At 34.1% G+C, this 15,998-nt stretch overlaps 2 protein-coding genes across 15 annotated transcripts in view; one reads left to right on the top strand and one right to left on the bottom strand.

Annotated features, from left to right (window-relative positions):
* TMEM232 (transmembrane protein 232) overlaps positions 1-15,998 on the bottom strand; it is a 332,087-nt gene that overhangs the window by 90,306 nt on the left and 225,783 nt on the right. The window lies entirely within an intron of this gene.
* Positions 1-15,998, top strand: part of LOC144581571 (uncharacterized) — a 375,083-nt gene that overhangs the window by 346,032 nt on the left and 13,053 nt on the right. Inside the window, exon 3 of the mRNA XM_078365856.1 lies at positions 14,494-14,565. Within this exon, the coding sequence (XP_078221982.1) occupies positions 14,494-14,565 (72 nt within the window). The remainder of the gene's footprint in view (positions 1-14,493; positions 14,566-15,998) is intronic.

Here is a 15,998-nt window from a genome sequence, read left to right as displayed (position 1 = left end):
AGAAAAAGCTGTAGGCATCACACTACCTGACTTCAAACTATACTACAAGCCTACAGTAATCAAAACAGCATGGTACTGGTGCCAAAACAGAGATATACACCTATGGAACAGAATAGAGACCTTGGAAGTAAAGCCACACATCTGCAATCATCTGATCTTTAATAAACCTGATGAAAACAAGCAATGGGGAAAGGATTCCCTGTTAAATAAATGGTGTTGAGAAAACTGGCTAGCTATAGGCATAAAACTGAAACTGGATCTCTTCCTTACACTTTATACAAAAATTAACTCCAGATAAATTAAAGATTTAAACATAGGCCTAACACCATAAAACCCTAGAAAAGAACAAAGGCAATACCATTCAGGACATAGGCATGGGCAAGGACTTCATGACTAAAATATCAAAAGCAATGTCAACAAAAGCCAAAATTGACAAATGGGATCTAATTAAACTAAAGAGCTTCTGCACAGCAAAAGAAATTATCATTAGAGTGAACTGGCAACCAACAGAATGGGAAAAAATTTTTGCAATCTACCCAGCTGGCAAAGGGCTAATATCCAGAATCTACAAAGAACTAAATATTGCTTAAAAAAAAAGAATTGTCTTACAAATGATAAAGACTGACTATAAAATGGAAACAAATAACTAAAATGACATAATATTAATATAGAAATTAATAAATTCACAAATGGGACAAAGTAGAGAACCCACAGGAAGGCTACTGTGCACATGGAAATTTGATATGTAATATATATAGCATTGGCTGAACAATGTGAATGAAAAATTGTCAATAAATGGTCTGTAAATACTGGCTATTCTTATGAAAAAATAACCCTACATTTCTATGGAATGCCATGACCTCAAATCTTTTAATAACTTAAATATGAGCAGCAATCTTTTTAAGCTTTTAAAAGAAAGTACAGATGCATATTTTTTATGTTATAGGCATGGGGAAGGATTGCTTAAAATGTGCCAAATATCTTAAGTATTAAGTTCAACCTCATTAAAACCATAAAACATCATAAATGATCATAAAACAGCATAACAAATATGCCAAATTATAATTAAATCAATAAAATAAGCCAAAAATATGGGCAAATAAGAATAGACATTTCCCGAGTTATACAATAGGAAAATAAGTACATGACAAAAATGTAACCCATTAAAAATCACTATACTGAACTATTTTTGTTTATCTTCCAAATTGCCAAAAGTAACCAGCTCTATAGTACTACATGTTGATGAGTATGTAGAACAATGGGAAGTGTTGTAATGCTGATCAAAGTGTAAATCAATACAACAATTCAGAATGCAGAGAAGGAAATAGCACTATCTTTAAATCTGTAAATGCACATATCTTATGACCCAGAAATTTCACTTCTAGGTATAGTTAAAAAAAAATATTATATGTCACCAGGAGTCTCTATAGAAACATTCATCTCAAGCTTGTATTAAATAACAATATCTAAAAAGAAGAAATCCTGAATGTTCATTGACAGAGACATTGAAAAATACCTTATACTATATTCACAAACTATATCTCTGTGAAAATAATTGAATTACTACAACTATGTACAAAAATATGGGAGAATATCTGAACTGTAATCTTGATTAATTGAAAATAATTTAAAATTCTGAATTCTACAGATAGTATTATGTATATAAACCATATTATTAAGTTAAACTGGGTAATATACTACTCATGAAAACATACATGTATTATAAGTATTCCTAAAAAAAAAGTGAAAAATACACAAATTTATGATAATGAAATTAGAACTAGGAATTAGAACTATGAAATCAGTAGGAGAATGGAATTGTGAATAATTTTTAGTTTTCAAGTTATATGGCAGGCTTATAAGCATTTATTATTTTAATTAAACTTCATAACTTCATTTATGTTGTATATGTTTTTATATATTAAATATTACATAAAACAAATTGAAGACTCAAAAATTAAGCGATTTTATAAGATCACAGCATATAAAAGGAGAGATCTGTGGTTTAAAGTAGGTCTGCCTTATCCATCTATGTTAACTAATTCTCCTTCCCTTTGTTTCAGCGGTTCTCAAACTTGGCTGTATACTGCAATAACCCAAGGGAGTTTAAAACATAATGATGCTAAGATTACATTTCTAGGGTATCTGATTTAATTGGGCTGGGGAAGGATCTTGACATCAGGATTTTTAAACGTTATCCCAGGTAATTCTAATGTGCAATAAAGTGTAACAACATTGATCTATTTTAAAATACCATTTCAGAGATGATCTATCTTGGTTGAGGAACAAAATGAAAATATATATCTTGATTAAATAAGACATTATATTTAGCCCAAATGTCCTATTTTGTACTATAGGAATGTTGAAATCAAAACATAAGGCTTTACAGATTTAACAATTATGATTTTCTAATCCAAAAAAACTAAATGAGGTGAGAACATATATTAGTATAACATTTATAGTAATAAATACAACACAAAATTGAATATTTTCTTTGATTACAGGGAAAAAACACAGACATTGCTGAAATACTATGAAAATAAACAAAATGAATGTCGTTAACCTAATGTCACATTTATAACTTTTATATTTCCTAGAACTAAAATGAAAATGAGCTTCTCATCTCTTCTGAAGAATAATTCTATTATTAAAGATCAATTGAATAATATAAATATTTGTTAAATAAAAAACAACAAACGTTCACTTGCTTTGCCAGTAAAGAACCATTAATACTGACAAAGAAATAATAAAACAGAAAATAAGCATTTCATGCACAAAAGCAGGGTATACTTTTTCCACTATTTTTCAAGTTAGACATAGTTATTTACAATTTAATCCTGTAACTTCTTAGGAAAATTGCATTCAAATTACAAAATTATAACAAAAATTTTCACTCACAAATTATTATTGAATATTTAGACATTTTGTTAATGAATTTTACAATTATTGTGATAATTTTATTTTGTAGGTTATTTCAAGTTTTCCATTGTACATGTGCTAAAAGTTAGGTATATTAAATTTACTAGTACAATATCTAAGCTCTTTAATAACCTAAAGTGATCATTAATGAAGTTTTATTTCATAAAAACAATTGCTACTTTTTCATATCAAGCTCCTTCCATAGAAGCTGCAAAATTTTATGAAATGAAGCTGAGGAACACTATTAGTCATCTAAATCTCGAGATTACAAGAATGTAATTTTCATATCTGTAATGCCTTATGTCTTCATTTCAATGTTGCATTTATGGAAATTGTTTTAGGATGCCATCGTGTGGTATAATGACTATGTTCAAAAGGTAAATGCAGACAAATGTGGAATATATGTCAATTACAGTGATGCTATAATTTTCTTAATAAAATTTCATTCTGCTTAAGAATTTATGAGAGAATCAGAGAACAGATGTCTCAGATGAGAAGACATATGTGGTTGTTTCATAACTAGGATACCTCTTTGTCTGCAAGGCCCATAAGGAGAAACAGATATTATAAAATCAAAATCTTGGAAACAACAGAGTTAGGCTGATTCATAATCTTCTCTTTACAAAAATTAAGTGATTGGATGAAGCCATGTGATACTCCAAAAAAATTTACTTTATCTTTTTGGCTCTAAAGAATATAATTCTCTTTGGGAGGCCGAGACAGGTGGATCACGAGGTCAAGATATCGAGACCATCCTGGTCAACACCCCGCCTCTACTAAAAATACAAAAAATTAGCTGGGCATGGTGGTGCGTGCCTGTAATCCCAGCTACTCAGGAGGCTGAGGCAGGAGAATTGCCTGAACCCAGGAGGCGGAGGCTGCTGTGAGCCGAGATCGCGCCATTGCACTCCAGCCTGGGTAACAAGAGCGAAACTCCGTCTAAAAAAAAAAAGAGAATATAATTCTATGTTACTCAGCTACACTAAGAAGAGAGAACACAGAGGAGGAAACAGAATAAATCCATATTTTGATGTTGAATGAAAAAGTACCTTGTCCTAAATCTACTGACTACTGTATTTGGTGGAAACAAAAACATAAAAAGGAATTAAATTCCCTGGTCTGGTCATTTACTTTCTGATTAATCAATAGTAAATCAATTAACTTAGTGGGTGTTAGTTTCCTTATCTGTCAAATAAAGAATTTGGATCCGATATATCTATGGTCTCCTCCAAATCAATAAACATCCCATACTTTCATATTCCCTCACGCTTTAAAAAAACCTTATGAGCGATGCCAACCATACATTAATAAATGAGTATTGAAAACCTGTGGCAGAAAGAAATAAAAGATGTTGGAAACTGAAGCACAACTCAGTATAACAAGGCAATAAAATGATGTGATAAAATGTTTCCTAAACTATAAATATTATAGATTTCAAAGAAGGCAAAGATGAACAGTGAAGACTAGAAGACTCAGAAGCTTTGTGGAGACATGAAACTCGAACTGATTATAGATAATAAGATTTGGGTATACTTGCATGAAAGATTCAAAGTGAATGAGAAAGAATATACAAATGGGAGGCTAACAAGCAGTGGAAACAAGAAACAAAGAGACAGGGGCTTTGTGTATTAATCAAACATGTTCTGTTTGACCTGAATGATATTTTAATAATAAGGAAATTACACCCAAAAATCTGTATTTTCAGCTTCTCTTGGAAGAGGAGATCTGACAACAATGACTCATAACGCCCTAAATGGCAAAAGCTAGTTGACCCTTGATATACCCCGTGCTTTCTCCAGTCTATCTCATCATGTAGAACTTTCTGATGTTTCCCCAATCTGGCCTGTTTTACACACCTGTTTTATGGTATTTTTCTATGCTTCCAGGTATGAATTTGAATATGCAACCCTTGGATATGGGTCATATAAGGCAAAGTAGAGGGAATAAGTACAAATTTAAGTGATTGGATGAGGCCATCACTCCCAATTCTGGAGAAAACAATGCTTTACTTTATCTTTTTGACTATAAAGAATCTATGTCACTGAGGTATTAACTTAAATATGCAACCCTTGGATATGAGTCATATAAAACAAAGTGGAGGGAATGAGAACAGAAGATAGAAAATGAAGAGAGTACTTTTACCTCATAACAATTTAAATGCATTTATTTTATCAAACCTAAGTTAAAGACTCTTGAAATAACCATGGGAAATCATGTAATGTACATGTAAAATAAAGTATTTCAAATCTGGAAGCATTTATACTCCCTAATCTTATAAAATGCACTCTGTATTAAAGCAAGAAGAAAATAACAATGTCTCCTTTAGTCAATAAACTATTCCCTATAGCTGCATCATTTAATTCAAAATAAGAAACTGATGATGGAATTGATCAAAATAAAAACAAAAATAAACTAATCAGCCCACTGAACAGAGGCTGTGCATATTTAGATTCCATGACTTGCTAAGCCCTATCTGGATCAGAATCTTCCTCAGCTATTTTCATATGGGAGCCTTAATATTAAAAATATTCATTTTCCAAATTCCAGTGCTGAGAATGAGAATGTCTTAATTTGAATTACTCTCCCAGAGGTGGCAAACTCTGGATAAAATATAAAAGCTAACTATGTAAGGCACTGGAAAGCAACCAAAAGTAGGCAGAAATTGAAGGGGATTGAATTCTTCAAAGAAAAGAATGCAACTGGGTGATAATATAAACATTTATGTGACTTCACTAAAGTCTTCCCATGGGCAGAATGAGTAACTCAAAGGGAAACCTACAGGTGTATTGCTTTAGGTGTCAGAGGAGTTTGTCTTCTGGAGCAGATGGAAATTAACAGAGAAAGTCCCTGAGAGCAGGACTTTCTATAACTAAGGCATTTTTCCTGAGACTAAGAGCTAAATTAATGAAGTGAAAATCAAACCTCTGCAAATTCAAGGTGATCAGCCAAAAATTAAATTGCTAGCTATAACAAAAGTCATAACTCCTTACAGAAAGTTACTGGAATCCAAACTCTCTACAATGTTCTTACATATAATATAAGGAGGCTTTGATATGTTGAGGATGCTTACAGTAATGCCTTAACCACTACATATAAAATAAAACAGAAGTATGACCAAAAAAGGGGGGTAATAAACAAAATAAAATGGAATAGTTAATCATTTCTTAAACCCAAAATAAGATAGAAAAGAAGAAGCAACAGGGGAAGAAGAGATGCAACACATAGGAAAAAAATAGAAAAATCATAGTAATTTTTACATTAAAGATTCCAATTAAAAAAGAAAAATGTCAAATTAGACTTTGTACAAAGCCTGCTTTCTATAAGAGATACTTTCTGTTTTCTTTGAAATAGAGTCTCATTCTGTCACCCTCGCTGAGTCCAGTGACACAATCCTCTCACCTCAACCTCCCAAGTAGCAGGTAATACAGTCACATGCCACCATGCCTGGCTAATTTTTTTAAAATTGTATTTGTAGAGATGGGGTCTTGTTACGTTGTCTAGGTTAGTCTAGAACTCCTGGGCTCAAGCAATCCTCCTGCCTCAGCCTTCCAAAGGGCTGGGATTATAGGCATGAGCCATCACGCCTTGCCAAGAGACACATTTTAAATTAAAAGACACAGATAAGGTGAAAGGAAAAGGGTGGGGAAAAATATATGTAAACACACACACACATACACATACACAAATAAAAGATAAGCATTAAAAATTGGTAGTATGGAAATATTAGTGTCAGACAAAGTAGACATTCAGACAAGGGATATTACCTGAATTAAAAAGATATATTTCAAATGTTAGAACAAAAAAAAGGTAACAGTGAAATCTACAACTATAGTTTGACATTTTTATAACCTTCTTTAACTAATAGATAAAATTTTTAAAATTAGTCAATATAGAGAATATTTAATTATACTAGCAACTACTTTGACCTAATTAGACAAAACTGCCAAATGCATACCCTTTGCAAAGTGTACCTAGAGCATTTACTAATATAGACCAAATGCCAGAACATTTTAAAAGTTGAATTACTGGCTGGGCATGGTGACTTACACCTGTAATCCCAGGACTTTGGGAGCGAGACAGGCAGATCACCTGAGGACAGTATTCAAGATCAGTCTGGCCAACTTGGTGAAACTTTGTCTCACTAAAAATTCAAAAATTAGCCAGGTGTGTTGGCAGGTACCTGTAATCCCAGTTACTTGAGAGGCTGAGGCAGGAGAATCACTTGAGGAAGGTGGAGGTTAGAGTGAGCTGAGCTTACACTACTGTACTCCAACCTGGGCAACAGAATGAGACTCTGACTCAAAAAAGAAAGAAAGTTAGTTTAATTTTTGTTTAAATTGAAATTTTACAAAGTATAACCTCTAATAAAATGGAATTAAATTTGATGTAAATAAAATGACAGCTTAAAACCCCCAAATATTTGAGAAGTTAAAACTAATACTTTTACTTGACGATGGGTCAAATAAGAAACCACAAAGAAAATAAAATATTTTACTGAGTTATAATAAAAATGCAACTTCTCAAATAAGAGCTTAGAGGGAAATTTATAGCAGTGAGGACCTATCCGAGGAAAAGAATAACAGTTTTTAATTCAAAGATCTAAGTTTTCACCTTAAGAAGCTATAAAAGTAAACAAAATATATCCAAACTAAATAGAAGAAAGGAAAAATAAGTAAAAGACAATAATATAAAGGAAAAATGCAATAACTATGGGATAATAACAGCAAATTGTCACAATAAATATTTTCAAGGTTTAAGGGATAGGCTAGGTTAAAATGCACATTTACAATTGAGTATGGCAGACTTGCTACATTGTCATGGGTCTGGAAGGGTCACTTAGGGAGCTGAAATGACAAGAAAATTTGTGTTGTGAAAGTGCAAAGCTTTAGGTTTTTGTTTAGATATATAAATAGTTCTCCTATTACGCAAAAAAACTTTGACCACCTTTCTCTACCTTTAAGAACCGGTCAAAATGCAAGATACGAAATAATTTGGTTTGTTTGCAAAAGGTTCTTCTCTTTTATTAGGAGTATGCATTTTATTTCTAGAATACATTTATTCATGAGACTCCACTAACATGTTTTCCCCAAAGAAAGTGACATTCTTCCCATTATTTCCATGGCTCTAGCAAGCAACAATGGGTGTAACAAGTGGTCCAAACACTTACTTTCTTATAGAGGAAAAGAAAAGAAAGACAACTGCCTTTGTTAGTATCAGCCTGCACCAAATAAAAATGCTGAAGAAGCACTTGGGCTAAAAGCAATTTCTAATCTGGTGCATTAACCTCTTTGAAGACAGAATATTGGCATCTAAGCTATTAATTAACTTCTGTTTATAAAGGAATTGTAAGAGAAAAGTAAAATGTAAATACTAGTCTTATTATAATTAATCATTATATTTTATCCTTATAATAATGTTACATTAAAACCCTTAAGAGGAAATTTTTTAAGTATAATCAAGAATAAAAATTTTGAGTGCCTACATTACAAAGTTACAGGATAATTTTTCAGGAGATGAATTTATTGCACACAGGTGTAGCCTTAAGATAAATGCAGCATAGGTGACCATCTTAAAGGTTCTCATGGGTTGGTAGAATTTAAGAAAAGGAGAAAGAACTTGCAGGTCCCAAATAACCCTACGTTAACTGGCTATATTCCTGGAATTTTCTCATTCAAATTTATTCTGTTGAGTTAATAGCTTTTGGGCCTTCAAGAGATCTCCATACAACATTCACCATAGAAAGAAAAACCCCTAAGACATTTTAAAGGAATACCTCAGAGGTCACTGGTTGAAGCTATCAAAGTGTAAAAGAGCTGGTTTGTGGAAAATAAGCATCATCAGAAGTGGAAAAGAGCTCTCCCGTGATTAACTAATTCACTTAGGTCTAATCGTGTAGGAAAGTAAAATTTTGCTAAGTTTTGATGAGTTTTTAATATAATTATATTGAATTACTGGTTGCTAGTGATTTTTTGATAATAAGGGAAAGAGATGATTATCACAGAAATATTATTATTGGGATAGCAAATATATTTTTTCTAAGTGTTTTTGTCTGTTTTTGGTTTTGTTTTGTTTATGTTATAAACTCCTCCCTAGAGTACGTATGTGATCATTAAAGGTCAACTTCAAGAGTCTGACCTTTTAGGAATGTTGTAATAGAAAAATAGGAATGTCATTTCATAAATGCTCAAGTCTTATGATTCCAATCCCAATGAATGCATTGGTCAAATGTTGTACTCAGCAGGCTTGCAATGGTTTGCATGGCATTTTTGTAGTTCCCAGGACTGAAACTAGAGCTGACAAATCACAGGGCTATAGATGCAAACTGAAATTTCAGTCACCAAGTGGGAAGGACAAGTTTTAGCAAAGGAATTTTCAAAAATTAGTATAAACCTAGGTCACTTTCAAGACAAGTTTTAAATATTGAAAAGGAAATAAAAGGAATAAAAGAAACATCAATTCAGTTCAGTCTTCACCTTTAGACCATGATCCTTTCTCTTTAAAAGGTAAATTGGCTCTCATCACTCCTCCTGGTTAAAACCACCAATGACTTCCCTTTGCACTTAGAATAAAACTGGAACTCCTCATTTGAATGTATGAGTTCCATATGGTCTGGCTTCAGTATGCCAACCTCACCTCCTTCCACTCTCCCCTCACTCACTACTGTGTAACCACATTGCCTGCCTTTTTAGAACTGCACATGGTAAGCCCTTTCCTTCATCTGGGCGTTACACTCACTGTTCCCTCTGCCTTTATCCTATGTCTACACTCTTTTTTTACAAAGCAAGTTCATTCTCTACCAGAAGGCCTCCACTTAAAAATCCTTTCCTTAAAGTGATATTTCCTGGCTATCTTAAGTAGAATTCTTCAGTTACTTTCAATATTATTATCTGGTTAATTTCAATCATGGGACTTAAAACAATCTGTAATTACTTCCTTTGTTCATTATCTGTTAACTTTTTTAAGGTTCTAAGCTATGTAAAGTTGGAAAACATTTTTCTTGTTCATCACCACGTATCTAGTTAGCATGGTGCCTGGCCTACAGAAGAGATTTTGTTTATGTTTAGTGTCTTATTTTTACTATGATTCCAAGGCTTAACAAAAGCCACTTTAACAGCTAGACTATCTTGTCTCCAATGTCAATTTGTTTTATTTTTCTAATCATGTGGAAACAGTGGAAGCCGTGAAAAGTGACCCGATTTCGGAATTATTTGGAAAGTAATGACTATATGATTGTCTGATAGATTGAATGTGTAATGTAGGTTAGATAGAGTCAAGGCGATCTTAATATTAATGCCAGGATGAGTTTTTCCATTTACTGAGAAAATAATGAGGTGGGCAGGTTTGGGTGAGAGGAAGGGAGATGAGTCCAATTTCAGGTATGTTAAATTTTGAAGTATTTATAAATCCACTTAAATGAAAACAAATGTAGATAGTTGCATACCTGAGTACAGTACTGAAGGGAAGATCAGGCTGCTGAGGGACTACCAGAGACCAACATAAAATGCTTATCATTATGAACCTCACTAACTGGATTAAGGAATGATTGATTCCACTTTTCATCCAGATGCTGCAGCGATGTGCATCCAGAGCCTCATCTACTCAGGTTTGCCTAGGTTGAAATTCCACGGGATTAATTTACACAAGAACTTTGTTTTCCATAAGCCCATTATCCTATCCCTGTAACACAGAGCAGGTCTTAAAACATTTTCTGAATTTGTAGTTCCTCCTTCACCTACCTTCTGCTGTAACACCGATTTGAGTGGTTATGAAATGTCTGTGCATAAAATCGAGCTGTGTGACTTTTTTAGAGGACAATGATGCCTTGACTTTTCTGTCCGGAAGGACCTGACCCTTAAAATTCCATAAGGGCATGGAATAATTGATTATTTGCATATGTCTCTTTTTTCTTTCTTCCCTCTGTTTGTTGTTCAGAATCGGACAATGTGTTCTTTGGACTATCTTGGGAGTTTATGAGCCTGAATCAATCAGTTAATTTGTAAGCGTGGCACAGGACTTTGGTGTACAACTATAAATACAACAATAAAAGTTATTTCTTTATTTTAAACCTAATAATCACTTTAGACAGTATAGTTTTAATTAATTACTATAGATTTTTGTACTAGTTTTCATCTTAAATATGAGCATTTCACAATCTTCTATTAAAACTCTGCTTTGAGATGTAAAGCTATGGAACTGCAATAAAGAAAACCATAAATACAGATGACATATTTTAACATAGCTACTTAAGCAGAGGAAAGTGGTTTTCCTGTAGATTTTAAATATCATGCTTTCAAAGAGAGATGTTGATGCTGGGATCGAAGACGGCAAAGCTGCAGCATTGAAGAAAATACAAGAATTACCTTTATTATTCAGAATTCCCCACAGAAACAAAACTAACCAGGTGTGCATGCGTGTGTGTGTGCGTTCACATGCGCGCTCTGCTTTACTCACAGAAGGGTTAGCCTTTTTGTTCTATTCAGACCTTCAACTGATTGGATGAGGGCCACACAAATTAGAAGGCAACTTGCTTTACTCAGTCTACTAATTCAAATGTTGATCTCATCTAACAGCACTCTCATAGTCACACCCAGAATAACATTTGACCAAATATTTGAATGCCCTAATGCCCAGGCAAGTTGACAAATAAATTAGCCATCACATTGTCACATAAATATGAGCAGGAACTTATTTTCATACAAGAAACAAGTTTTCCTTAAAAAAAAAAAAACCAAAACACAAGTTAATTCTTATTCATGTATACCTTCTTTCCTCCCAAGAGAGTCACTTTTAACCATTAGAGTGATGCTACATCTCTTTGACAATTATGGGAGTTTTCCATAACCAAACTGGAAGAGAAGACATCTTGAGTTCTTATACTAAGTCTGATGCCCAGCCCCCTAACTCCTGGGTGATCTTAGGACAAGTCAGTCAACCTTGTGAAATTTTAATTTCCTCAAATACAAGAAGAATATTGGACCAAAGGGCTCCTATGGCTCTTCCATGGGAATGGCTCTTAAACTGGAGATAGCTCCCTTGTCTGCTACTCTGGATGTTTGGACCCCTGATAGGTATAAGTGAACTCCCCAGATTTTAGCCTAAGACCAAGTCCTTGTCATGATCATGATGGTTAGTGGAGCAGAAGAAAAAAAGCAACACTATATGCTACCTGAATTACTTGCACTGAGCATAGTTGGAAGAAAAATAGGTCTGAAGTAGTCAATATGTCCTAAATACGCATTTTCTTTTCTTCTTCTTCTTCTTCTTTTTTTTTTTTTTTTTTTTTGAAACAGAGTCTTCTTGATCTGTCACTCAGGCTGAAATGCAGTGGCATCATCTCGGCTCACTGCAACCTCTGCCTCCTGGATTCAAACAATTCTTGTGCCTCAGCCTCCCAAGTAGCTGGGACTACAGATATGCACTACCACACCTGGGTAATTTTTTGTAATTTTTGGTAGAGATGGGATTTCACCATGTTGGCTAGGCTGGTCTGGAACTCCTGGCCTCAAGTGACTTCCCCTCCTAGGCCTCCTAAAGTGCTACGATTACATGTGTGAGCCACTTCACCCAGCCCTGAATGGGCAGTCTTATCTTCATGTAATTATATAAAATTAAACCATGTTTCTTTTTCTCCTTTCTTTTTTGTTATTTTATTAAATTGTCTACTCAGAATTTGGTCAAGGGAAGGAGAAGGAAGTATGAAAGGTGGAGGAATCTGATCAGTTCAACAGTACCCCCAACAGGTGTGCCCAAATCAGACTTGCATATCTAATTCTTTGAATTTTCTTTTCACTAAAATATAGAGGGTGTTTATTACTCTGAGCTAGTTTCACCATCCGTAACTCTAACGGTAACTTGTTTTCTTCCAAGACTGTGATAACCACAGTAATGTCCTGTGGTCCCTGTTATACAATAGACTAGAAGTTTACTTTCTATCACATTTTACGGATAAAAGTAGATGTTAAGTTGACCTATTGTTTCCACCAACCTTAAATTTTTATTATTGTTGATGGCTTTTTGTGTTTTGTTTTATGGAGTTGTTTTTGTTTGGGTTGTTTTTGATGCAAACCTGTTTTCCTCAGATGGTTAATTCTTGTATTTAAAAAATCTACTGGAGTTCAAATAGACTAATATATTTTATGGTTAATTTCACCCCTTATCATTTTATACCCCAGTAGAATCTATATGCAAATAGTCTGAGAAAACAGTATTAGAAGTAGTTGTCCACATACTCGAGTAAAATTATCCAACTGTTGTGACTCCCCAAGACAGCCAAATAGGATCATTCAAGTCCTAAAGGGAGTTTCAGGGGTCTCAATTATCCACTTTGTCTGTCTACATCAATCGAATAACTACCCTCTTTTCCAATTCTCATTCATGCTGTAACATATAGCTACAATTACAGGTGAAAGATATGGAATCACTTTCTGACAATGAGGCTTGCTCAGCAACAGAGCATATAAACTATAAATAATTTCCATTTCTGATCATTGGAAACCCCCATTGAGTCAGGATTGGATTAGATGCGGCTCTGACTGTGGAAAGGAGAGAAAGTTCCTTACTGAGAACTCTTTTAGTACTTTCATTTATTTAAGTATATTATTTCCTAAATATTTAGTATTCTGTCTATATATTCTCCCAATAAAGCAATTATATTTTTCTTTTTATATATCTTCCAGCCAAATTACTACTCTCTTGGACCTATAACTTTATCATACTCCCAAAAATATTTGACCAAGTGGTAATAAAATTTTGAAATACTGGGCTAAAGTTACTACTTACTGAGCCAGGAGTACAAGAATTTACAGTAATACTACTCACTGGGCCTATCCTGGCTCATGTGTAATAGTGATGGATTTCTAGCACACAGAATTTCGAGATTTTTTACTCTTTTCACAACATTTGGATTATTAATAGAGCAGTACATGAAACTGAACAAGAGAAGGGAAGGGGAAAAGGGAGTCTATAAATTATTTTATGTGGCCTTTTATTTTTATATGCATGTACTTGTCACAACCTCTCCTTGTTTTGTTTCAGTATGCATGTGTGGTTGGTTCTTTGGCAATCTCTGTGCAGAATTCTGCGTGTCAGCAAATGCTACATGATGACTGAGAGCATGATGATGATTGCTGCTACCACTTCCACAACTACTCTATCTCCACCATCGTCACCACCACTATTGCAGTATACTGCTAGATTGATAATAAATCTGGAAATTTTACTCTGTTAATCCCAACTCATACTTGACTAAAATGCCTCAGAGCCAATATGCAGAATATTAACATATATTTTCTGACTCAGGTTCTCAGAGTGGAGTTAATCACCCCTACTAAGCCCATGGTGACTAAGAGTCACCTTGCTGACTCTTAGCAGGCTTGACTCTCCCAGCCAGAAATAGTTCCATCATCGAAGTTGTCTGAGTGCCAAGTAGATTTGCCACATATTGTTCTTCTTCCTATATTTAATTTAGAGACAGAAAGAGAGCAATATTGGAATAAAACCCTCAGGCATTTGAGAATTTCTGAGGATGAGTATGTCAGATTTCTTTCCTTTTTTTTTTTTTTTTTTTAAATGCAGTGCCTTTAGAGAGAGACTTGGAAAATCACTGCTGCCTGTACTGCATGCCATTCTAATCCAGCAAGAAAAGAGGTGAGGAAAATTATTTTATGTGACTTTTTTTTCTATGATTTACTTATCACAAACTCTTCTTGCTTGATACCAGTATGCTAATAGGTGGTTGACTCATCAACCAGCTGTGCCCAGAATTCTGTGTGACAATATTGGTTTGCTTACATAAATGGTTTAGTAAAATTTCCACACTTAAGATAGGAATTTTTCTTTAAATAGTTTCATGTAGGAAAAAAAATAAAAACAAGGGACCACTTGACATTAGTTCTGGCCCAACAAGACTCAGGTTAGTGAACTATTGTGAACAGCTGAGAATTTAGTGACATCACTTCAGCTATGATGGATGCTTAGCAATTACTGATCTTATATTGCACTGACAGAGTTGGCGTTGCAAGTGGAAGCTGTTTAGAATGATAAATGGATATGACAATTTATTAAGGATAGAAGGCATGATTAGTGTTAGATGTAGATGCACCCCTTAAAAAGGATCTAGGAGATGAAAGATAACTAAAACAAAATTTTAAATATATATACACACACATACATACATGTCTTGGGGGTAATGAAGACATTCAAGAAACATAAATGTCACACAATGTTTAAACAGTCATAGTGTTTCCTCTTCTCCTGACCTGTATCTTCCTCATGCCCTCCTTCTGGTCATTAGTATTTCCTATGGAAGTCCATATTGCAGAGCATCTAAAGCCTGTTTCGAGGATCTTTTAAGTCTGTTCTTAGACTTCGGATTTCATTGTTGCCCTTGGCATGAACATTTTCACGTAAAGTCTGGTCAAGTTGTTTGTGCTGTTTCCCTTTCATGAATGAAAATGAAGTACTAGAACGAAACGTGTTGTGGAAAGAGAATAATCCCCTAAATATGCATATATGCTTTGTTTGTTGGATAAACTGATAGAAGAGACACAAAATGCCATTGCTAATGATACACACACATATATACATATATATGCAAAAATAATTCACAAATCTTAGTTTAAAAAATTTTGGGGCTGGTCATGGCAGCTCATGCCTGCAATCCCAAGACTTTGGGAGGCTGAGGTGGGAGGACCAGTTGAGGACAGGAGTTTGAGACCAGCCAGGGCAACAAAGCAACACTTTGCACAAAAGTAAAAATAAAAATAAAAATAATTTAGCCAGGTGTGGTGGTAGGCACTTGTAGTCCTAGCTACTCAAAAGGCCGAGGCAGGAGGATCTCAGGGGCCCAGTAGTTTTCATGTGCTGAGTTATGTTTGTAGCACTGCACTACAGCCTAGGCAATAGAGCAAGAGCAAGTCTCCAAAACAAAAAATTCCAACAGACTAGCAAAATTTTACAAACACCTGTAAACTTGTGAATTCACCAGAAAACCCATTAAATTTTGCTTCTAAGTAATAATCTGACTTCATGATTTCTTGATATTTTGAAATGTATAAATGTTTTATTAGAGAATATAAATT

The sequence above is a fragment of the Callithrix jacchus genome, chromosome 2 (genome assembly GCF_049354715.1).
Source record: "Callithrix jacchus isolate 240 chromosome 2, calJac240_pri, whole genome shotgun sequence".
In the NCBI taxonomy this organism is placed as follows: Eukaryota; Metazoa; Chordata; class Mammalia; order Primates; family Cebidae; genus Callithrix; species Callithrix jacchus.
This window is presented reverse-complemented; position numbering and strand designations above follow the sequence as displayed.